The sequence below is a fragment of the Lampetra planeri genome, chromosome 7, assembly GCF_965212315.1.
Source record: "Lampetra planeri chromosome 7, kcLamPlan1.2.h2, whole genome shotgun sequence".
Lineage (NCBI taxonomy): Eukaryota > Metazoa > Chordata > Hyperoartia > Petromyzontiformes > Petromyzontidae > Lampetra > Lampetra planeri.
In genome coordinates this window covers 6811111-6837210 of record NC_136113.1, presented here as the reverse complement: position 1 = coordinate 6837210, position 26100 = coordinate 6811111, and the positions used below count along the sequence as shown (strand labels likewise).

Sequence of the window (26100 nt, the reverse complement as noted above, 5' to 3'; positions counted from 1 at the left end):
TCAATATTAGCTACCACGCTAAAAAAAGATAATTAAATGTACCAGGCTTGCTTGATAGGCAATGCTCTCACACCCACACGACATAACACCATGGTGAACCCAGTTGATAATTGTATTGCACACCATTGCATCTAAAATGATTGACTAATTGTTAATATTTTGTGGTAAAATGATATTTATTATTTTGTAAAGCATGGAGAACGTCAAATAATTCCTTACCCATAACAATGAATGTCCACATGCCTCTGTAGTGTTGCCTGTTAGTCAGTCGTAATCCCATAATATTAATCAGCATTCAGTTTGAAGGATGGAAATAATGACGTTAAACATCACATTTCTGATGCCACACTTTGGATTGCAGCCAGCTAATTTCACCAGTGAATTGAATTTAAATTGCACCCCATACAACATGTCATTGGCAGCTTAACAAATAAAATGCCTTTTATTACAAGATTAAATGTATATCAGTGCTATGTCAAATAAAATCACGTGATTAGATATTGTTTTTTAACCTGCAGTATCGCACACACAGGAACATCGACACTACATGCAATGTACCATCGACAGAGATAATTATTACAACGGTTTCTAATTCCCCTACAACTCTATATTTACAGTACCATGCTCGTGTCAGAAAGGCACATCACACGCTACAGTATTTTATTAATTGGGTTTAAAAATATTGACTTATGTATTCATTCAAAATAATGTGTCAGCCTCTCAGTAATTAACACACAATTTACATACAATGTCACAGTTAAATCTAACATGGAGGCTTTTGCGACTAATGTGACATCTTTATTTATTCGGCTGTGTCAGGTAGCGGAGGCTGTACACACATGCGATTGAACCCAAAATATAAATGTAGGTGTTAACTCAACGACTACATGCTTCTGCAAAGCCACATGGAAGCCATTTGCAGGATTTTTACAGTGCCGTCAGTGATAATTATTCACCTTTACAGAGGATGCTGGCCAGGAGGTCAAAGTGAAAATATACACCCCCTTACAATCAATCTAATCCTATCACGCTTAATAAAAATCGTCAGCATGTGCTATTAGTGAAAAAATTGTGGGTTTCTTTCACCAACACAAAACATGAAATGGGTGTGAAGTGTAAGATGGATGAGGGTGGGCCTGGTGTAAGAATCTGCTAAAATTAATGTGGCCTTAACATAAACCCAAAGTAATAAATATGGCTTGTGGCTTGCTTCCCAAGATGGGCCTCTGCCAAGAGATTAAACGAGAGTGTCCACCAATATCTGTGTATGCTTGGCCACATTAGGCTGATGGCTGGGTTACAAATTACACTGTCGACTGGCCACCTGGTCACTACTCACCAACAGCCTGCCTAACCCAGCCCCCCCAGTGCTGACAGCACGTAAGGGTGCTGTCGGCAAATGGCTTGTGATTTCCAAATAGGTTAAGGAGGCCATTCAAAAAAACAACAGTCAGCAGTGTTTAAAGCCATTCAACACACCAATGATTTACTACAATGCGATTGCTGTGCTTAATGGGGGAAGCGATGCATTTTCATTTTAAAAGCAACCACCTAAAACTTGTCTCGACCGTAAATAGCAATGATAGCAGAGTAATACAGCATTGTTTTTGGTCACTAAAAGGTTGTGCAAATGTTATGAGTATAATGTCAGGTATAAAATACTTTAAATAGCACTGCAAAGATGGAAGAATGTTTTTATATGCAGTAAAAATATAACAATGTATCAATAAAAATGTATTCATACGCTCAAGAGACACACGTGGAAATGTGAGTATGATATATAATTTAATTCTTTAGTCGTGTACATCGTACGTAAGTGATCCACATAAACCTGGAGTCACGGGAAGTGTTAAAACCCCCACAAGATTAAATAAACGGTTGCTGTATGGGACTCTGGCTATTTAATCCTGACAACTTATTAATTTCTGAGTGGGTTCAAATCAATCAGACGCTTATTTTGCAGTATTTAGGTAACCTTATGAAGCGGCGTAGCAGTCATCGAATAATAACTGCAATGAAAATGGTGAATTAGGTGATGTTCTACCTCCAGAGGTTGGAACTTCACGTCTGAATCAGCCACCACCACAGGAAGACGTTACCTGCTGTGAAAATCTACAACCTACGTGGGCAGCAATGCTGACAATAAAAAAGTACAATTCTGACAGTATTTGACAGAATAAAGTTTATAGCAGTTTGCCTATTATCTTCTACATTCTGTACATATGCGTATATCAAGTTCAACTTGGTACAAGTATATATTTTCAAGCAACTTTCAGAAGCTCCCTGTCAGAACAAAGAAGACTGCAACTTGCAAAGTTGGGCATTAAGTAGTGACACTACAAATTAAACTTACGATACGGCATAATTACAACCCCTTTTGGATTTATATCAAACTAATTGTAACCGCATCTCAGGATATTAAATTGATTTTGATGACGTTGAAGGGTTATGCAGAACTAATTATGACTGGCCAAGATTAGTTAGAGAATCAATTGAAATTGAGAAGAATTCAAATAATTTCAACCTCTGTGATAGCTATAGACTCAGCGCAGCTTGGAAGCATATTATTAAGTAATGCACAATACATATTACATTTCCTTACAGAGGAATCACATACTAATGAACTGATTACTAATCTATAATATAATTACAATACCCCCCCCCATCTCTGCCTCTGATCTCGAAACATGATGGGGTTCAATGATGACGTCATCCTGTACTATTTAAGACCGGAAGCAGGTGGATGGCTTCACTATTTTGGTAAATCCCCCTAAGGTGCTGGATGTAATTTCCAGCGAAACGTCGTACTCAAATTGTAAATGTTGTGGATCCACTCTTGAACACACCGGTGGGCTAAAATAGTTAACTATTTGTCTTTTTGTAAACGTCACACATTTTTTACTGATTGGCCGTGTCAGAGGTGGTGGTGGGTTGCGACACATTTAAATATAACGCGATCTAACCCAAAAACCTTTATTATGAATAATATTACTGGTCGTGAAAGCCTACGTGTTAAAAGGAGCGATGCAGTCAGTCGAATATGTGCTTGACGCCCGTCAAATGGAAAGTTACTCTTGTTACTTGCCCTCAGACTTTGTTCATGGTAGAGGACCCACGTGTTGCTCAACTTAGCCTGAAAGCCACTGGCAAGTGTGCGTTTGAGAGGGCAGTTGCGAATGTTGCGGCTGTTGTGATGGCCCAGTAGCGACCAAAACTTTATGTAAAAAATACGTTTAGCATTCCCTCCATGTAAGCACGAAGCTCACCACAGGGCAGAGGGGGCATGGCAATGTTAAACTGCTTTGACGGTAACGCTCACAAGGCAAAGCACACCTCAGATGCTAAGCAGCAAGCAAGCAACCCGTGACAAGAATGAGGCTTAAAAGCAAACCACATACCACCAGCAAGTCTTGGATTAAAGTGTTTTGAAATATTGATAATGGTTCATTAACACTTATTAAAATGAGAACTTCATTGCAGTTTTAAATTACAGCAATGTTAGCTTTTTTGTCTTTGAAATGTTAATAATTGTGAAGAGTAAAAAAAAATACTAAATTAGTAAACCGAACATCAATAACAAAGTTTTCACACAAGTTTAGGATGATAAGCATGTGAACTCTGCAACCAGGAAAAATGCAAAGGGCTCCTATTGCAGATGTATAATTCGAGCCCTGCCATTATTATTGGGAGGCCAATTTTAAATTAATGAGAAGCATTGCAGGAGTTCTTCTTATAGTGTCGCCCTTTACAGCCTAAAACAGCAATCCACAAAAAAGGTATTGATGGTGGGACACTACGCTGAGTTAAAGCTTAATTTAGAACATGTAATAGTTTGCCGAAGAGCTCGGTTCTGTAAAATATGGTTGACAGAATTAAAATGATCGTATTAATTTTATAGTATTAAAACACGTGATTATTGTGGTCATAATTTTGACAAGCTTTATGGGTGTTTTGCTTTTACATTGAGAATCTACAACGGATTTACAATCAATGGCAAAGTTAGACAGGACATGTCTAATTTCCAAAATAGCAAACTTGTACAAGAGAAGGTAAATGTCGTTGCTCCTTTGCTGTACCCTTTAATCTCAGTACATTGCAATACAGCAATCAGCAGTCAGACATTCACAAATGTGTGTCCCCTTATGATATTTGGTCAATTATGTTCGTTGAGTCTTGCTACATTATGTATTGCTGACTTGCAAAACCAAAGGTGGGAAAAATGCTTCAGCGTCATAACCTTTTGTCAACAGCAATGTATGTACTGCAACGCACTCGACGTTTAAAAATACTGCAGCCACAAACGCTCGCCAATTAATCTATATAAGAAACACATCATACATTTTTACGAATATAAATTCAAGCATCTGATTGCATTTCAAGATACTGTGCAAAAACGTGAAGCATGTCTTTCAGCAAAAGGTTGACTATGTACACATACAAAAACACACACCAAAGACCAGACAGGCAGACCATGCATGTAACAGAATATCAAATTATGCAGTTAAAATAATTTTGGGTGAATTCATGACTGATATTTTTGCTTAAAACACATTCAAACAGGGGAGGACGCCGAAATGGCTGAGATTGTAAAGCAGTATGGAAATAAACTTCGGTCAGTCGAGAGTTCAGCAAACATCTGGTTGTCAACCTCTGCCTAGCCATCCCTTAGAGACCAGTAGGTTATGCATAAGACATGCGTGATTCATTGAGAGCATGGAGGCAGCAGCAATACGAGGCGACTCATTAGCAGGAGCGATGAGCGCACGTGGAGGCACTTGTTTTCAACGTTGATTTTTATGACCTTCTTACTGTTACACATTTTTTCTTTTAACAGCAAGTTAGGGAAATAAAGCCACAGCCCTTAAAAAATCACCAGAACATTAAAGAATATATATGCGCCACGAATGACGCCATGCATTTCACGGGAAACTATTTAGCCCACGTAAGGAAAGAGTTACGGGGCAGCTAAGTGACACACAGTGCTTCACCACGTCCGGTCCTCAAGCTCATCAGCTTGCTCAATAGCGTTCCATCAGCAGGGTCTCCAGCTGTATTAGCGCAATAGTGACAAGACGGGAGCCTCTCCCTGCTACTGTTCACGCGGCGATATTTATGAATCCAATAAACAGGAACCCCCACGTGTTGCATACGTTTAAACGGATGGGTGGCATGAGCTATACACATTTTTTACGTATATTATATGAATGAACAAACAATGGAATTCCAATATTGTGTTTCTAATAAAGGAACTTATTTAGTGCAATATACAGTGGGTGCTTAAATACAATTACAATAGATTTAAATACAATTTAGTTTGCAATGCAGTGATATATTGGAGCATATCAAACAATCGTTATTAGTAAAATATAGAGACAAACCAATCCTGACAAGCAAATGAGCCTGTAAAGCTGCAGAATAAATCCAGATATAATTAGATTATTAATAGGCATGTGCGATCTGCCAATACTAATTTAGAAAATACTTAGGAAACTAACTTTGACCACATGTGACTGGGAGCTGATTATCAACTCATTATACCACAGATACAAGACTCAATTTCAGGAAAGCCAAATGTGCAAGAAACGGACAGGACATTAATACACATGTTTATGTACTTGTGTATTGTAGTTCTCTGATGTGTTTTTGGGTTGGACATGCTGTTTGGCACAATTGTCTGATGTTTCAGTCTACATGTTGGGAGCTTCTTCAGGAACTGAATTCAGTTTGTGGAGAAGCTCATCATCAAATAAAGCAAAACAGTCAGGTTTGGCTTGGAAAAATCACCCACTGAGGGCCCATCTGTGTGAGAATGCATGAGCCATATACCACAAATGTTCATAAAAACTCTGCCTGCTGGACCTAGGGCTTAAACAAAAGGGGCAATAAAAAAAGATGAAATGTTAATTTCCTTTTATTCACTTATATAAAATCCTAACTAAAATACTGCATTTAAATTAAACAAGTATGGTTTGTAATTAATCACGTGTCAAACTGCTTGTTGTCTAATCACTACTCTACATGTCTTAATAATGTGACTGTTTATTGCTTGAGCAGTGGCAATGTGAGAAGAAAATTCGTTTGATGACAATGCCAGTTAAATAGTTTTAGGTTATTGCTTATATATTTATTTACATGTAAATAAGTAAAGCATATCAAATCTTCCAAAAAGATTTTGGTAGCAGCAGGCTTAAATAAAATGAGTCGGCAAGGTCTTGTCAACAAAAAGTGAGAGAGGCTTCAGCAAGAGGAGAGAGTTTAATGGTGCGGAAGAGTGTGTTGCCATCACAGCTGTTAGACAAGAGCTGTAATGAAAACAAAAACATCCTGAAGAGAAAATAAGTCTATAGATCTGTCAAAACATGATGTTGCCATGCATCAAGCCCAGTCAATAGCACACTCTGAAGCCTGTACAGGCAGTCCTCGGCTTACGAACGCCCGACTTACGAACACCTGTCCTAACGAACCAGCTTCCATGAAACATAAAAAAAAATCACATTGACTTAGAACACAAACTCGCAATTGCAAACTGAACCGTGGAACTATTTTGTTCAGAGGAGCGAGCCTACGCGAGATGTAATGAGTCAGCCTCACGCTGGGCCGGGAATGTGTCTGTGCGCACGGACGGTAGTTTCGTGGTTAGCGCGCTGCCGTATGAAAACAGCGACCTGAGTACCTGTTGTGGTGTGTAAAAATCACCACTGGGGAGACAATGGTGGCCGGACGTGTTCCTACCAACCCCCTCTTACCAGCCTTCATAAATGCTACTCGCTTACAGAACTTGCTCCTACAGCCTATTAAGGCTATACAGGGAGTCTTTCTCTTTGTGTGCACGTATCTTTGTCTTTAGGGATGTGAGCACTAGTGCAACGGTCAGCGCACTGTGCTACCAACCTGCCTACCAAAGTTCAATTCCCGCTCACGGCCAATACCAGTGACGATTATTTTAACTGGTCCTGGGCCTCCCCTAGGTCGACTCAGCGTCAAATGAGTACCTGGTGCAGTGTGTAAACATCGCCACTGGGGAGACAAAGGCGGCCGGGGCATTGCGCTGGCCACTCCACCCCCTAGCGTGTTGTGCCGACCTTTATAGGCGCTGCTCGCTAACAGCACTTGCCCCTACAGTCTGTGAAGGCTACACGGGGACATTGTTGTCGTGTGTGTGTCTGTGTGCGCTTTGTATGTGCGCGCATGCCCCGTGTGTGTGCAATTGTGGTGACTTATTTCCCCCCTTCCGATTACAAGCTAGCATCAGGACTCAAGGTAAGTGAAAATAAAGCTGTGTTTTTTTTCTATTTTTGTTACTTTATTTTGTTTACTATACAGTATTTCTTTACAGTGTTACATGCAAATGTTAAATATTTATTCTTACTTATGAGTTTAACAAGGCTTCCCTTTTTTGTTGAACCATAACACATTTCATAACACTGAAATTTAAATAGTGCATTATTGTTCCGACTTAAAAACGGATCCCAGGAACGAATTAGGTTTGTAACCTGAGGACTGTCCGTGTGCTGCTGTGTGCTTACCTTCACCAAACTCAAGCACTCTGCTGATTCACAAGGGCTTTCCATATAGCAGGTGTTGCTACCCACCAGATTGAAACGTTTGCGTGTGTAAGACCCATCCATCCGGGCAGGAGGATGTGAGATTCACTTGTGATCTGGCATTGGCATCGAATATCCAATGCTTTCACGAGTGTTCACTCAAAAACGGAACATTATCTTGTTTCAAATTCTGGTGAAAGATGCCACTGCAATAGGCAGCTGTCCTTCACATATTTTAAGGTAGTTTTATGATTAAAAGTGTAATGGAATTCCATCTCACTCATCACACTAAGCCGCAAAACCAAGTAATCCCACCAAATGTTGTACTTTAACAAGACCCACATGAGTGCACTATAATGCCAGTGTAATAGCACATGACCAATGTGAAATATTTATCATTCATAAAAAAAATATTTATTATACTGTGATTAAATAACCGAAAAATACAAGATACAACATTGAACATTTACAGCTCTTACTCGGCCTTAAATATGCATAACTGTATTGTTTGTGTTGACGTTAGGCTGACAAGATGCATTATGCAATTCATTTTATGCAATGCAGTTGCTTCACGCAATTGCTCAGTGTTATATCTTGGAAATTAACTTGCACACACATGTATAATTTACATATTCCATCAATCAAACTCAGCCCGAGTTTTTATGTGTGTTACATATAGCCTATAATTCCTTTGTAGAATTACAAGGGAGTAATTACATATTATTATGAAAGGAGTTTTGTGTACCGAAAGCTTTACTTTCTAGCAACATGGTATTGTCACGCTTTAATTTACCAGCATATTACACGCATACTGCACAAAACATAGTGAAACAATATAAATCATGTTTACTACTATAATATGACATAATGTACATGTTGGTGTACGGTGTGCATTATGTATTACACATTACGCATGCGTGTGTTTTTTTTGTACCGATTGCTATTACTTCACTGCTTTACATAATTTTGTTCATATTCTTTGGAACCAAAGAATTCTTTGGAACCAAAGAATATGAATTCCTGCAGTCACGAAAGTTTTCAATAAAAATAAAAATTTTGGTCCAACAAGCCGTAACAGTATTGTGTATTACGTATACCGGTTCTTTCGGTAAAAGTATGGATTCCGACAGTCACAAAAGCTTCAAATCAAGATTGATATGTATTCTTAATTACGTTGTCAATTTTCATAATATGAATTTGCTGTTCTGATGTACTGATTTTAGTCAAAGTCTAAAGATGATCATTCAATTTAAACCCCCCACCCCCAATCACATACAACAATAATATAAACAATCTAACAGTGGATTCACAAAGGGCTGTTACATGTACAATCAATATCCATCCCTCTTTGAAATACATTTTTATTTAATTTAATTTCTTTCGACGTGACTTTACCGAAAGAACCAAGGAGTAATTCCTGCAGTCACGAAGCTTCGAATCTAGTTCAATATCCATCCCATCATTTATCCACTGCTGGATGAGGTCCTCCCCACAACGTGTAGACATCAGGACACAGCACAGCAACAACAATTGATTTTTACACACAATTTTCTGCTGCCCACAAAATAACCCTGCAGTCTATAACATCTGTCGTGCATGTCACGAATCCAAGCACAAACCATGCTCAAACATTCCTAGTTTCGGAGACCTGATGGAATCGTTGCACATTACGATTAATTTGGTCATAGGCAACCATGGATAATGTGCTCAATAATGCATAGCATTATGCTATCATTATTTAGCACATTCAATTCATTATTTCATTGTCTTTGTGTATGACAGACCTGAAATGTAATTGCATAGTCCTGCAAAAAGAACAGAACACAAAGTTAGCCGCACAAGACAGCACGTGGATTTTTGTCTTATTCTGACAGTGGGTTGCAGGACGTACCCACTGAGCATGTGAATTCGCTCCGTGTTGTACTTGAGAGGGGTGAGGTCCTGGCGCAGCACCTGCAACGCCTCCAGCAGCTTGCCATCTTCCAGGTACTCCAGGTACTTCTGCTCCAAGAGGAGGAACTTCATGCGCTGCATGGCCACACACAGCAAAGATGATACTAAACAGTCGTATGTATGTCTGTACACGTGGTGTGCAGTCGCAAAACAGAATGGAAATTTCATTTTCCTACAATTTACATCTAACAATATGGATTGTGCTTGAAGCCACTCACTGAAAGGCTTATTATAGTACAATGAAAATGCATTTCACACTGCTCACACCAATTTAACCATGATACAGTTAATGACAGATATTGTAATGACAATAAACCAATATGACGAGTGACTGATACAAGGAGGTATAATGTGTGGCCAGAAATGCACGGTGTTCGTGGGTCACACAGCAGTCTTTACTGTATCATTACCCATTGATTTATTCATAACTCCAATGACTTCACACTAGCCTACCTTTCCCCTACTCTGTTTCTCTGTCTTCTCTAGGTATCTCTGTCTCAAGGCCCTCACTGTTTTCAAGTTCTTCCATCAACTAACTCCTACCTGTCCTCTGTTCCAGCAATCAAAATTCCCAGAAACCTCTAATCTATGGGTGGTTGCTCATTCTCTGCTGTGACTCCGACTGTCTGGAACTCATTACCTCTGGCTGTCTAATATGCCGACTTCCTTGCCATTATTGATTTTGGACTCAGGACCAACCCTTTTTTACTCTGAGTAGCCCACTACCACTTTTAAGTGCTTTCAATAGCACCTTAAAAGCAATCATCTGTAGTTTCCTACTCCTCTTTGTACAATGTCTGGACAAGCGGTAGCATGTAGTCACTCCACAAATGAACATTGCTAGGTGTTGTATTCAATAAAAACAAACTAGTGAAATAACGATATATTGTTGTCCTGTAAAATGCATTAATTTACTCTACACTTGTGTGTAGGCAAGAGACACTAATAGTGCATCTTGTTTTTTTGTGCTGTTTTACAATTCAAACATTGCATGTGTTTGAAAACTTAAATTAAAATACTGTATCATAAGCATTTATCATTAGGTGTGTAACAATGTCATCAATTAATATTGGTTCTTTAAGCTCACCACACACACACATAGAATCACGTGTTAGAATGCAGAAATTTATGGTTACATATGCTGTAACATATATATAAATGAATGCATTTTATGAGGATAAAAGTTAACTCGAGCATTTCAATTAATGCATATTAGCCTGCTATGACATATGAATCAAACATGGTCATTAACAATACAACTGAACTGAATCTGAAAAGCGCACAAAGTAGTATGGAGAGATGCATGCTTGGAATTACACCGAGACAAAAATAAAAGGAATACATGCATCAGAGAACCCATACGGAGATTAAAGACAAGCTTTCAAATTCTTAATGACATTAAGTGGACGTGGGCAGCACATATCGCCAGAAGGAATGACAGTCAAAACATAATAATTGAGTACTGTTGCTCGGTGGATTATATTACATTACAGCATCACGAGTGATAATGGATGGGGATGATATTCTTGGTCCTTTCGGTAAAGTTACGTGACGTTACCGAAAGAACCAAGAACATGAATCCCTGCAGTCACGAAAGCTTTAAATCAAGATTGGGGATGACTTCATTCAGTAGTGGATTGATCGTGGCTGCTGATAATGATCATGTGCTACATGAAATGAGGTGTCAAGTGACGCTTGCAGCCACGGGGCGAGTTTGACTCGAATCGCAGTGCTGGGTTCAGGGGGGGGGGGGTTGGTAAATTGTTGCATCCATCCACATTTATCGCACTACGCCTATAACTGTACTCGGACATGACAGCGTGCATCAACCATCTGAGTTTCCCCAAGTCAGGAAGATGCATTTACCCATAACGTCCAATACTTGACTTATTGTTCAACATTAATCCATAGCTATTTACTTTTATCTACTTTTCAACAATTTCACACCGAAAGCAGTCTTCTAGATGAAAATAAATTCCTCCCCCTGTGTATTAGTAAAGCTGTATTCGCAATGACATTATACAAGTGGCTTTTACAGCACTTCAAACTATTGCCCTAAAATTATACATATTTATACTTAAAAAAATTGGAAATGAATAATCGGGGTTGAGATCATTGTGATTGCACTTGGTCGCAGAGAGGGACGGAGCTTATGGGTGACACAAGGCGGACACACGAGCCCACGGCTGGCAAAGCCAGCCAAGCTGCGCCTCTCTCCGACACCATTCGCGTGCCTGGAATTGCTGCAGACAGTGCAAGATGCAGTGGCAGGTCGAGCCGACATTACAAAAAAAACGATTACTACATTCACTGGCAATCAAAACTGCAAAAAGGCTCCGCTCGCATCTCAAAAAAACACACCTCCCCATTCTTGCCCTTGAGCAATTTCTGATACATCCACACGTGTGAGAGAGAAAAAAACGGGACAATGTTTGGCGTACATTAAAACGGACACGGGGCAACAAAATCTCTCAACAAACGAGCACAGGACAACAACTGCACCATAGACACAAACTCAACACCAACAATGCCAAGACTTACACAATGGCCTTAGACACCTACAGCGAGCGACTTTAGGGTGATATGAAATCCATCGAGAGGCACTTAAATGTGTGCGTCTATATAAAATGTGAGCCCAGCCGTGATGGGCACACAACGCACGCTGTGAATAGCTGTGCACACACAGTGGGGCCTTGGCAAGAAGTTGTTCCCCGAGCCAAAGGATTCCCCTTGTGTCACTTAAATCTTTTAGGAGGTAGTGGAAAGAACCAAGGCTTATGCCTCTGCAAAGTCATAACGTGACATATTCGCTGAGATACGCTTGTAAGAGTGACTGACATGGGTGTCTGTCGGATCCATTCCATTTCTCACAATGTAGGAGGAACTTTTTATTCCAAAGGGGTTACAGTAATCGTGTCCACGCTGGTTTGTTTAAGGCCATTCGTAATGGTCTATCTTTTATCACGGTGAAAGTTTCCGCAACGTTTCTTAAACCAAAATCATTTTTCGCCAGCTCCAACACACTTGTTTTTATATCAATGTATAACCGCGAAATAGTAAAAGACATACGTGTGTACGTTTTAAAAAACCTAACTGGTACTGCATCAACTAAACCATTGACTTACACGAGTACAAGCTTACATGAGTACAAGCTTTGAGTAAGTTTTATTCACCGTATGAAAAGAATGTGTTAACAAACTCACGCATGGCATGATAAGTTTCGCAAATAAATACCACACATTGGGGCTGCTGCTGTTTCTTAAACAACAACAAAAACACTACGTGGAGGACACAGAGAAGGCAGTGGAATTGAACAAAAGCCATTAAAACGTGAGGCCGAGCTGGCAAACAGGAGGCGGGGCAGGGGAACGAGGGGGAAAGCAGACTCGGGCTGCTGCTGTAAGCAGAGCGCCATGTACCCCCCCTCCTCCCTCCTGCAACTCAGCCATTACGTGGGCTCAAGACGAGGAGGCATCGTACACGCAGAACAACAGTGCCGAGTTGGGAGACGTAAACGAAATGGCATTCAAGGTGCCAAGATCAATTTACCCATCGAGCAATACGTGATACTTCAAGACAATTCGGATTCCCTCGGCCCGGACAGGGACCGTGGCCGGCTGGGTGGTGTTAAAGGAAGCCGCTGGGTTTTAAAACTTACGGTCGGGGCTGCCCGTCACATATACACGCGTGGCCAAGGTAGCCCTCGGTTCCAATACGAGCTGTCTCCACTGACCAACAAGCAAGCACTCACATTAAAGAACCAAACACCAACCACGGGAACTAACCATTTACAATGCCAACGCTCTGCCATGGCCAAGGGCTTGCTGAGCCACTTGTGTAGACTTGTTGATAGTTGCTTTATGACTGCATGCAACAAAACCTTACAGTAACCGATTAAAATAGGAAGGCATCTCCGAGTCTCATAATTCGAAAGTATAGTTAGTGTTTCTAGTATTTACTGTACTGTTTTACTATGTTTTGCAAAGGTTTTTTTTACTCCATTAATTCTACGGACTGTCGTATACTGACTACATGGTATATATGCGCTTTGGAAAGAGGCTATAAAATTGCATGTTTAAATGAGTACATTTGCCGGTTTGGTCTACTTAAGCCGCTGTGAAATTTAAATATAATGAACAGACCAAGTTACCCTCTCTCACATTGATAAACTGAATGCTAAAAATGTATATACTGAAAAAGGCATTTCAAATTACCGCAACGTCAAATAAATTGCTCGCTAATGATATGCACATTATATTCAATCACGAGAATCATACCATTTCCAAACATTAGGCAATAAGCCATTTCTATATCTTTTTTACTATGTAATACCCTTGATTTCACTAATAGCTGTATGTTAATTTACAACACCTTTAACCGCATTGTGTTATCCTTTGATCAAAGTACGTGGAATCTACTCGATTTCAACAGATATCAGAAGCTAAGCAGAATCCTAATCTTTATTTAGACTGGGTTGTGCCTGGAGACTCTACTTGATTGGGCAATCACCATGCATAAAACAGGTGTTATAGGCTTTTGCGGGGCTCTGTTGTCAGCAAGGGCCATTTGCAGCATAAATTTTTGTACTATGCTATGCCCTATGTCTTTGCCTTCACCAACCTGCACTGCCCAGCTTGGTGACATTTGGTCAAATAACCACCCCCTCCCCATGGGGAGGCCGTCATCCAGCAGTGGATTGACAAAAGGGCTGTACATATACATCACTGTATTTAAATGGGCAGCCTAAAATACGTTTAAACGGCACAGCTGAGGATAGGCATATACGTGTGGGATTTCATCCATCTCCTAGTCAGTGATGCATGCACATGCAGCAGCAGCTCCTACATCTACAAAGACAAAGATCCAGCATATAGCCCTAACAGATTGTTGGGGGAAAGTGCTGTTAGCGAGCACCTTTAAAGGCCGGCACGGCACACGAGGGGGTGGGTGGCCAGCACCACGCCCGGCCGCCTTTGTCTCCCCAGTGGCAATGTTTACACACCGCACCAGGTACTCATTTGAGGCTGAGTCGACCTAGGGGAGGCCCAGGACCGGTTCAAATAATCGTCACTGGTATTGGCCGTGAGTGGGAATCGAACCCGGGTCGCCAGGTTCGTAGCGCAGCGCGCTAACCACTACACCACCGCTCCCCGCATCTACATGTACACACACGCACATTGACCGTCTTAGTAGTATTCATGCCACCCGTAGCATGGACAGCTAAAGTTAAAACAAAACGAAACTCTTTCTATTTTTTTTACAGGTAAGGCCCACTGAGCTATACAGCTCTTTTTCAGAAGCGACCTGGCCACAAATGATAGCTCAACGAAGTGGCTTATCATGTGAAAATTTATAGCAATCAAATACTGTACTCTAAACGCATGTTGATTCTAAATGGAGAGAAAAACCAGAGGACCTGGAGAAAAATCAACACGACCACGGGGAGAATACACAAATTACAAGAAAAGGCATACTCCCTTGTGAATTTTAACACGTAGGCTTTCGTGACTAATATCATCCATAATATAGGTTTTTTTTTGGAGTTAGATCATGTAAATATAAATGTGTCGTTAAACCCGCCACAGCCAATTAGTCAGGTTTGTCATGTAAACAGAACATGCCAATTCGTTACTAGTACAGTACAGCACACCGGTGTTGGAAAGCAAATCCACAACATTTACAATCTGAGTAGGACGTTTTGCCAGTAATTACAACGAGCTTCATCAGGCTACATCCAGATTTGTGGATTGTTTGATCTGCAGACAATTCAACAAAGAGCAAAGGTAGAGTCCGAATGCAGTTGATAGGAAAAATACATTACCATATTGTTACACAATGCTTCAGATACTCATTTGCTCATCAGAAGCAACGTTCTGGTTACAAGTGCAGAAGGACACTATTGGTCAGTTGGTTTCGAATATTCTCAAGGGCAGTTCAACCAAAATAGGCATACAGTAAATGTGTTGTCTCATCAGCTGTCATTTTGACCTGAACAGCATTTGCATTCTCTTTTAACCATGTGAAAGAGATGAAATACAGCGCACTGTTGCAATTTGTGTGCACAGCAGAAACTTGGAATATTCCATCACTACCGCTGCATGCACATGAAGAATTGTTATTCAATAAAACCTGATTTACTGGCTTAAACTCAAATATATACGTAGAATTGAATGGATTTACCTGAGCTGGCCTCACAAGGAACACTACTGATGCTCCATTGTCATGAATCTACTTTATATACGAACACCACATACTCTGACCACGAGCACAATGTTACCCTCTTCAGAGATGACAAACACCTCAATTCTTAAAGTGGAGTGAAAACTCATTAGGATCAGTCGTGCACCATAATAATTTAACAGGACATTTTAGCTACGAAGAACACACCTGTTAACTTTGATTAAACACGCATTTAACTTATAGCCAGCTGCTGAAGAAGCCCTGCGGAGTAAGTGGCGTTCTTTTCAGAGTAAAAAAAACCCAGCAGCAGTGACCAAAGGCAACATTAATAACCACACAGCCTTATTTGCACAGATGCAGGCCCGCTGCTTGTCACGTCCACTTCTCCTAGGGCCCCGTGCACATACTTATGCAAGCATTGCACAAGGGTTAAGTTACGCAATGTATTAGAGAACTATTGCGCATTCAACGCATTTAAAACATTACCACTGACAAAAGCTCAAGAGACGGCCGTGATAAGCATCCCGCAAAAAAAAAACAACCTAAGACGTGCAACACACGGTATAGGCTACCCCCGGTACTGTACTGCAGGACACACTGTCACACGCATCAGTGCAGGTTACTCAGCTAGCAGCTGCTTAAGTTGGCGAGCACTCGCTCCACACACGAATAGGATCCCACTACAACCATTCGGGGTTCATCGACAACAGAAATAATGTGGCATCCCCTTGTAAGAACTATGTCGGCCCAACAGCATCGCTAATATATTTTTAGTGTCCTCTACTGTCGATGAAAAATCCTGCTGTTTACAGCAATCTCTGCCCATCAGTGTTTGCCTTGAATTAACATGATGAGGGTAAAGAGTAGTCATTTATTATTTGACATTATGACAGCGGTGAGCCATCCCTTCGCTAGAATAAGTCTTGTTGACTTTATTCCGCATTGTGACATGTTCCAGACGGAGGCAGAGGGCCAAGTTGTAGACTGCATGGTACACAGGATTGCCCAACTGGATCGCACGCTTCCATTTTACAGCTTGAAAATGTGACACTGGAAAAAAACACACCAATGAAAGCTCGGATACATGAACAATGTGTATACAACAAAGTATATAACCATCAGAACTAAAGGTACAGTAAATTATATGAATCCCAAGCCCTGTGCCCCCATGTTGTTTTAACTATACTTATTAACCAATGGCGGTCAGTGGGGGATGAGGTCAGAGCATGATTCAGGACCAGTTCAGATATCACTCGCTACATGTCACCACCTGTAGCCAGGAATCAAACGTATGGGGTCACAGAGTGCATGCAGCAGTGCGCGAACCACAGTACCACCTAAAAAAGGTACACGCATTGTAAATTACAAAGCCTGGGAATGGACGACTGTGAAGTTGTAGGATATATATAAGGAAAACATTTTCCATTGCACTTTGCAAAGTAAATGTAAATTACGTACTTGCAACATGGCCTCAAAACCCCCTTTTTCAATGACAGCTGTACCCAGTTCCCCCTTACAAAAGAACCGTGGCCTCTAACTTGTTAAACATACAATTAATATAATGATAATACATCAGCCAGTGTTAGTATTCTTCATTGGCTTTTCATTAGGAATGTAACAATTCACCCCATTGCAATTAAATTCGTTTTCTCAGTTAGACGTTGTGACTATATTAAAAAAATAATTAAAAAATCTTTGTCATGTTATTAGTAATTTATTTATATATTTCTCATCTGTTACATCCCATATGTATACTTTGTTTGCCTCTATTAGTCTATAATATTTGCCAATCATTTCCATAAATTGTAAATAAATTATCCTTACATGTGTAACACATGTATGATCCTATGCATTTAATGTGAGTGTAAGAAATTATTTTGAATCGCTGCATCATTACGCTGCATCATGACATACCTACATTCCATTACAGTTTTGGTACACGGTGATTCGCAAAGCACACTTCCGTGCACATACACGTCTTCAGCCCACCCACATACACCAACATAAGCAGTTTCAACTTGTTTTCACATATCCAGAGCATTTCCCACATGTCAACGCAGTGTGAAGCAAATAACATTATAAACTTTTTGTGGAGCCAGACAAATCACTGAATAGCCACTTTCCCACGCAATGCTTCAAGCGTTTATGATAAGTCAACTACATACAGTATCATAATTAACTACTTTGTGTGGCTATTTACTCGGGTACACTTAAAAATGACAACCACACACTTACAAGCTACGTACACCCCCAGTCTGATGCTGCTATTGATGCTGGTGACACTCACAAAGCCCCGCCGCCGCATTACCTTCCATCCAGCGGCACATGTGGGAATAGAGGTGAAACTTTCCCCACCCCCACCTATTTTAGTATTGTTCAATTAGTCGAATAATCGTACCATACAGTCGATTATCATCAATGGAATTGGTATAGTTACCCATTGCTCTTTCGTATGGCTGATTTATAAGCAGAGGAACAAATACAATTTAATCAAAGTAACCACAGTTAAAATCTACACGAAACTATGGATTTTGTGGCATGTGTGTGACTAATGCTGATAAACCTTTAGCTCACTCCGACATCAGCAAACGAATGAGGCTGTGTCCCTGAATGCTTCAAGTCACACGATAATAGGACCACGAATGGTGCTGGGTTTGCAGTTGTGAAGTGTGGCCTGGTTATCCCCTTAGCCATCAGGAGCCCAGTGCCTGGCCAGACCGGTTTCTGATTCAGCACTGTGGCACTTGCAAAGCATTGTGGTACACACAGCGGCAGACGCATAACATCCCATCCACTCGAAAGTTTAAGCCTCCAAAACGATTTAGTTTCACACATAAAACCTAACACATATTGCACAAGTAGTTATTTCAGCACAAGAACAAAAAGACAAGGGTGAATTACATATTTAATAATGTAATTAATTTTACAAGAAAAATAACACGTGAAATTATTGAAAATAATTCACAGGAAATGTATACAGTGGTATCCACTGTGCATTTACATATGTATGCACGTGTGAAGGGGGTTACAGCTGTACTGCTAATACAACTATACGAGAGCATGATCTTCGATCATGACTCGTAAATAAAAAGTGGAAATTAAATAATACGGAAGCTAACAATTAAAAGCATACAAATGAAGACTGTCTCCATAACGTACGTCAGTAGTATTTCAAGCTCCGATTACATGCTTTATTTTCAGGGAGGAGAAAATGTGCACGTTTAAACAAAAACAATAACTGAACGTTAAATCAATTCCTCAAACAACAATTTCGGCCTTGACTGTAAGATAGATAAAAATACCCAATTTGTGTTTTTCTCTCACTTGGTTAAATCCAATGTTCACACAGAAAATGTGAAGAAGAAATCGAACTTGATTAGAAGCGACCCTACTTTCGAAATTTTATTTACTGGCAGCAGAAAATGACTACAGTTTGTACATTACCTAACGTCTAAAGGCCGAATAGTAAACAGAGAAAAGCTCAATTGTAAAAAAAGTCAATAGTCAAAAACACACTTAATAGCCAGACTTGTATAAAAAATAATAATTCTTAAAATTCTCAGAATTCAGTAAAGTGGCTAAATGCCTTAGTGGAAATAAGGCACCCTGAAGCATTCAAATTTATAAAAACTCACGATCTTAAGTGTACACACGTTTGATGCACAGGGTAATCGACACGAAACGGCAGTGCCTTTACCTATGTAAAGTTTCAATACAAAGGCCTGAGAAGAATGTGAAAAAACTCGCACATCAAGTGTGAGTGTTGATGGAGTTACTTCCACGACATGAATGATGTCGTACGTCCAAATATTGAAAACATACTAAATGTAAAACACGTAACCGTTTATCCCATTTACATTATAAATTAACTACAACATACATCCATAAAGGAAATAAAGCATGTCCTTCATTTATGCTTGCTGATCCAGGAAAGCCTTGAGGCTTGACTCCCTTTGAAGAGGGTCCTGCCAAATTTTCGCAGCAGGAAGTGATGTTGCCGACTGTAATCCCAATTGAGTAATTGCTGGTAGTTTTTCACCATTTGGTATGTGTGGCCGGTAACCAGTGATATGATACGTTCACTTTTATATTTTGCTATGGAACGAAAATTATGCACAGAACAGGGGAAGAGCAAACTAACTCAAGACAGAAAGGTGTCCGAGTCAGGAATTGAACCTAGGTCCTTCTTGATGCGAGGCACAAGTGTTACCACTGCACCACCCAGCTGCCAAGAGCGTCATATAAAGAAATTGTACAGTTTAACAGCCAATTTCCCATAAAAAAATAATTAAAAGTACATAATTATTGGATGTCATGATACAATACCCAAATTACTGTATGTAGCCCATGATCTAAAAGGGTTGATCTGTAATAATTTGGATGGAAATACTACCAGTATCCACCATTGGTAGTATTCACCACAAGTAGAAATCTATAGCATCTATATTACGGGTATTTTCTATTTAGTTTCATATCTTAGGTTTATCAAAACAAGTACCAAAATGATATTCTTCATAAAACATACATATTCCAGTACCCTTCTTTCATTACCCTTGTCTCATCGAATGCTACCATTCTGATCTTGCTATCGCACACATGAGATATATAAATACAATTCTCAAAGAAAATAACTATTATCAATTGTCAGCCTGGGCCGTACTGATAAAAAAAAACACTCCTCGCCAATAACTCAAGGGAAAAAAATATTGGCGGAGAATCAGTGTGCAACACTTTTGGCTCTTAATTTTAGGTATTTATTTGAAATATATTTATAAAAAAATATATTATTTGCAGGTGGAAGCTTGTTTTCCCTTTTTTATTGAATTCTACACAAAACCCATTACTTCCCAATGCTTGCATGCTCTTGTATTTTGCAAACAACCAATTGTTGGAAACACATGCCATACCCTTAAAAAGGTAGGGGCAACACATGGGAGTTTATGTTAATTGAAGCAAGTCTCTCATTGCAGATAATTGATTACTGCAACTTTACTGCACTCAACACCTACTTAAACACTCCCTTTTACATAAGGTGAGCGTTACATGTGAAAAATCAAGAAATGAAATCCAATACTTTGAGCAAGGTCAGTGTGTCTACATTCACAAAAGATCACTCCGAAGACTTGTACAGACCATTGAGAAATTACCATATATTAATTAAAGCTGTGTTGAGCACTTATCCCATGGCCATAATCGTCTCCCCAGTGGCAAAGACAACACTGCACACTAGGTCATATGAAGTTTACGTGAGCCAGTGATTCTCGTGAACTATGATAGACATTGTCACTACTTCTTATGTCACAACTGCAAAACTAACTACCATATCACTGCATCCTATCACTATTCTCAACCACACACATAAAAAGTGCAGTGCGTGTAAAATGTGTTACTTTAATGTTAAAGATAACATTTGGTCATTAGCCTCTAAGCTTATTTATATTACACACACAAAATAAGCAGACAGTAATGACAATTTAGTGAATTCATTTAAATAGTAACGCAACTTTTGAAATAACCTTCACAATTCGAGAACTTGGTGATGTTTTGCGAGGGCTGGGCGAAGAGAAAATATGAATTTCCAGTCGAGTAATTTTCTATTTGTGTAATGTCTTTTTAGGACAGTAATGTGCATGCGATCCATTGTCTTCAATAACATATATAAAAACAAGCACCTAAACTATTTACAGCAGCAAATTAATATTTACATGGCCAACAACGCCACACGTAATAATTTGATCAGGCCAGTGCAAATGATGTTTCTACATTCGACTCATTTTATTTAAAAGTTTCCTTGAGCCCATTGAATACTCTCCAAATCCTCCATTACATATACTTGTGGCATTTTTGGATGAAAGGGCCTGAGAACAGTGAAAAAAGCAGTTAGCCAAATTTACTTTCAGAAAAGTAAAATGAGCAAAACGGTGTCGTCATTCTGGTATCCAATTGGGCAACAAATGCCAGATGCCATAAACTTGATAGTAGAGTCATCCAGAGTATTTTACATCACTGAGTGGAGCACAGCTTGTGTATGTGTCCTTGCAATAAGCAAGCTGTCCACTTGCAAAGGTGTGCATATTAACGTAAAATAAAAATCACGAAATGTATCAGGTTTTCCATGACACACCATCTCATTGCTGCATTTCAAATAACAATGAAAATGCGGCATTTACTTTTATCATCCCGCACAAACCAGCCAACCAACTGCTTAATACTTTGCTGCAAGTATTTCAATGCTATATGATTGACCACTGGAGTACAAGGAGTGTGCAGGAATGACATTTCAGTTAACCATGTATGATAACGGGAACCAGAAAGGGATACAAGAAATATAATTCCAAAGCAGCACCTACAAAACTAAGGCCAAATCTCCATATTGGTAAATTATTTTGGCACACATTTGGATGAAAGATAGGTGCTTTCTTAAGGATATAGGAGTGTTTATTTACAAAAATGTTCCCTAGTTCATAGAGAAAACCATAGCTAAAAATCACAATTTTGAAACACTGGGAAGAGGTGGAGCAGTTATTAATGCGCTGAGCTATAAACCCAGTGACCGGAGTTTGATTTCCAGCCATGGCGAACATTAGTGGCGAGTGATATCTGAACAAGTCCTGGGCCCACCCTTCACCAACTCAAACTTGCAAGCATGGTGAAGGATCATGAATGACCAAACACCCATGACAGACAGGAATGCTGTAAATTGATACTCCCCTACTTTAATTATTTTAATGAACAACAATTCTTTCAGATGACTCCCTACATCAAAATGGGTTTTAAAACATGTGGGGCAAACAATCTGAAGTATGCAATTACAAGGAAACGGCTCATATTTCTATTACAATTGCATTTGTCGAGTTTTAGCCACCTTCGAAGGGGCCCCAGAAGCCCACACCACCATGCGAACATTTATGTTGCAATGCCTATGAAAATGATCTCGTCTTCAAAAACCTTAGAGTATTTGGGCATTGTTTCCATGACAGGCCTCCACAACCGAAATACTGCACTGTATAACAATGTATTAAATATTTCGTGTGCCACTGATGGTATACATAATATGCTGCAATGACTTAACATTTCTGGGGAAATGCGTTCAGATTTCAAATAGAAAAAGGTGTGCTTGATGTGGTACAGTGCAGGACAGTGCGTTTTCCACCTTCACTAAAATGCCTTGTAGATTATTTTTCAAGTAAAACTTGATCCGGCAAACACGTGTGTGGAAATCTGTCCTGTCCGCAGTTTAGACAGTGGTTCAAAGTAGTGCGTGTTATCATGAGGTCTGCCTACAATTTGTTATACTGAAGTGCCTATAAAAAAACCATTTATCGTATTATTAAACAATCCAAAATAACGTGCATTCTGAGTGGCTATAATGCAAGTCCTCGATGCTGCATTATGTAAAATTATGCGCTATGTTAATTCACAATTTTACACTGTGGACAAGAAGATTAATTAGTCCGAGCATAATGGAATATACATGTGCGTGCAATTTTGGTCAGTGGAAAGCAATATTCACGATTAGAGGACACTATCAAGTATTTCACTAAATACTGTATCCATGTTAAACCATCATAATTTTAGAGCACATTTAGACCAAGAGTGTATTTTGCAACAACAACAAAAACCTGATAAAATATTGTAGTAAACAATGAAACGCAAAAGCATAACTGAAAAATTAAGTGTTATTCGATTCATATCTCGTAGGTCACATTTATCACGAGTGTGTCGCCATGTGTGTGACTCCCGATGTCTTGACAGAGCTAAGAGCACAATGGCAACCAAACAAGAAAACAACAATGCCGGCAAAATGTTCTTTGCAAAACACATGACCCCATAATTATACATATTTCGCAGCACACATTACCGGTTTAAAAGCGCACGTGTATTATCGTAAATTAAAATAAATATGTATAAACTGCCAATTATAGAGTAAAGTGATTAAATTATATTCTCAACGGTGTTTGGCTCGCTGGACTCTATTTACATCACTGTAAAAGGTCTACTTGCTAGATTTTTTGACAACCACACCCTCCTCCCTGAATGTTAAAACACCAATCCTCACACTCGTCTCCCCAAAGCCTTTGTCCAAATCAGCCAACCCCACCCCCAACCAGTTCAGTGCAGGAAGCTGGAAAATAACGAGTCCCCCCCCTACCCCCATTCCCGTTCGAAATAAAACATACAGTGCGTGTCAACGGATATTTCTTTGTTCACACGTGAATTTTGAGTCGCAGGTTCTTGCAGCTAAGCATGAGACACTGTATGTTGTAGAGGCGCAACGCATTCTGACCTCTTAAACCTGATGCCGCACGGGTTATTCAATGCATTAATCTCAACATATTACTGGATTATAACCAGGCTGTGCACAGACGTGGACATTGTGGTAATGGAACAGGAGACAGAGGGGGGTAACAGTGGAGAGTGGATGGGTGGTTGTGCGAGTAGATAAAGCATTTTGGCTGGCAACACGAGATGTCGAAATAGGTCGCAAGGCATGAATTCCTACCACGGTTCCGTTGGGCGAATGCACAAGAGGTTTCAGCTCATTTAGATCAGCTTCAGCCTGAAACACAAAGGCAATACAGCTGAGTGACCGGCTCGTACCGTCTCTCTCGGCAAAATGCTACGTGTGAAAAATATACAGTTTATGAAAATGAGTAGGGTGGTGTTCAGTAAAGAAATCCCGGAGATGTTATTTTTATATCTTCCACACCACACACCCCCCCCCCTGCAACCAGGTTCCGGTACCTTCTCCCACTCGCCATCCGTGACATGGCTGCGGAATTTGGTGGCTGCAGGATGTTCGAGCCGACAGCCGGATTCCTGCATTAGTAGGTCGACAGTTTGGCTGCAAGGGAATGTGGCGCAGACATTTAGGGGCATCATCAACATCATCATACAATTATACCATCACCGGGTACATTGCCAATGGCACGTGACCAGCACACCATCACACACAGTAACACCAACACACCAGTAACCAGCAAACAATCACCAGCAAACCATCATCATATCAGCAACACACCATCACCTTGCACGTCATTGTCACACTTGCCAGCAGACCAACACCAATAGCAGCACACCATCTCACCACAGGATCACAAGTACACAACGCACGATCGCACCAGCACATATCATGACCACCACACCATCAGCAGCAGTAAACCATCAACGTTATGGCCAGCATCACCGTCAAGACGACCGCTGGTCTCTCTCTGCCTTAACGGGACAATAATGAGGGCGCACACCCAACCACAGACGGCAGCAGTCCCGGCATTTAAGGGACATCAACAATGCCAAGCTGACGAATCTGGCAGGCAATTCTGTCGCATTTTATTACACCGCTTCCATTGTTTTACCACCTCATCCGTTCCTCTGAGTCTTCACTACTCGCAACGTGGACGAGACGTGATCACGATTGTAGTGGTGGTTTCTGGCTGCCTTTGCCTGCCAATTAATTACCGTGTTAAGATACTGGATGATGGGGGGGGGGTGTAGAATTAAGCGCGGTGGCGAGGGTGGTTTGTGGTTTGTGCCCAGGGGTCCGAGAAATCAAATGCGGAGGGTTCAGCGAGACAGTTTCGGCGAAGGTGGGTTGGGGGGGGGTTGGTCCATCGCGGCTCACCTGAGCCCCATCTCGTGTAGGTGCTGCCCGACCAGACGGATTATGTCCTCGTCCGTCTGCGACAGCCTCTTCTTCCGTCTGGCGGCCGCCCCCGCCGGCCCCGACCCGGCAGCTGAGCCCCCGCCAACCCCGTTGGCTTGGGGCGGCGAACCGGGTCGAGAGGACGATCCTCCACCACCACCTCCTCCACCACCACCACCTCCTCCAGCTCCCGCAGTTGGGAGTCCTGCTGGTGGCGGCGGCGACGACGCCGAGACTTCCTCGGCGCTGCTGTCTCCGTTTCGAGCCGAGCTTGAAGCTGCCGCTGCGGTGACGACTAAGGACGACGTGGACGCGGACGGGGACGAGGAGGAGGAGGCGGCTGCGGCTCCAGTGGTGGTAGAGGTGGAGGCGGAGGTGGTCGAGGCGGCGCCGTTGGCCTGCATGCCCGGCGGGCCGAGCCGCTGTTTCTTGCGTGGCGGCGGGGAAGCTCCACCGGCCTCGGAGTCTGAAGAGGAGGCCAGAGTTGCGCGCCGTGGCGGGTGCCGTGCGTCACCCAGCTGCCGGAGCCAGCTGCGACACGGCCGCCCGCGAACGATGGGTTGAATTAAATAAAAATAAAATATGAGTGGTTGTTGTACGGTGATGTTGTCGTTGTGTGTTGTGTTGTGTGTGGGTCTCTAACACCGAACAAGACCACCCGGTGCTCTATCGGCCGCCAACGGCGAGTAGCAACAGCCAACAACAACCCAGCGCTAACAATTGAACATACGACGACGCGAGGTGATGGTGGGGGTGGGGGGCAAAGTCGCAACGGCGTAA

The 26100-nt window shown here is 41.0% G+C and overlaps 1 protein-coding gene across 3 annotated transcripts in view; it reads right to left on the bottom strand.

Moving 5' to 3' along the window:
• Positions 1-25830, bottom strand: part of LOC144719872 (WD repeat-containing protein 26-like) — a 48948-nt gene extending 23118 nt beyond the window's left edge. For all 3 annotated transcript variants that reach the window (XR_013585673.1, XM_078596139.1, XM_078596140.1), the window contains exons 1-4: positions 25300-25830; positions 24423-24522; positions 24181-24237; positions 9436-9572 (exon numbers count right to left, since the gene is read on the bottom strand). Coding sequence is in view for 2 of the 3 variants with exons in the window: in XM_078596139.1 (XP_078452265.1) it covers positions 9436-9572; positions 24181-24237; positions 24423-24522; positions 25300-25724 (719 nt within the window). In the remaining variant the exon portion in view is untranslated. The remainder of the gene's footprint in view (positions 1-9435; positions 9573-24180; positions 24238-24422; positions 24523-25299) is intronic.
• Positions 25831-26100: the final 270 nt, after the last annotated feature.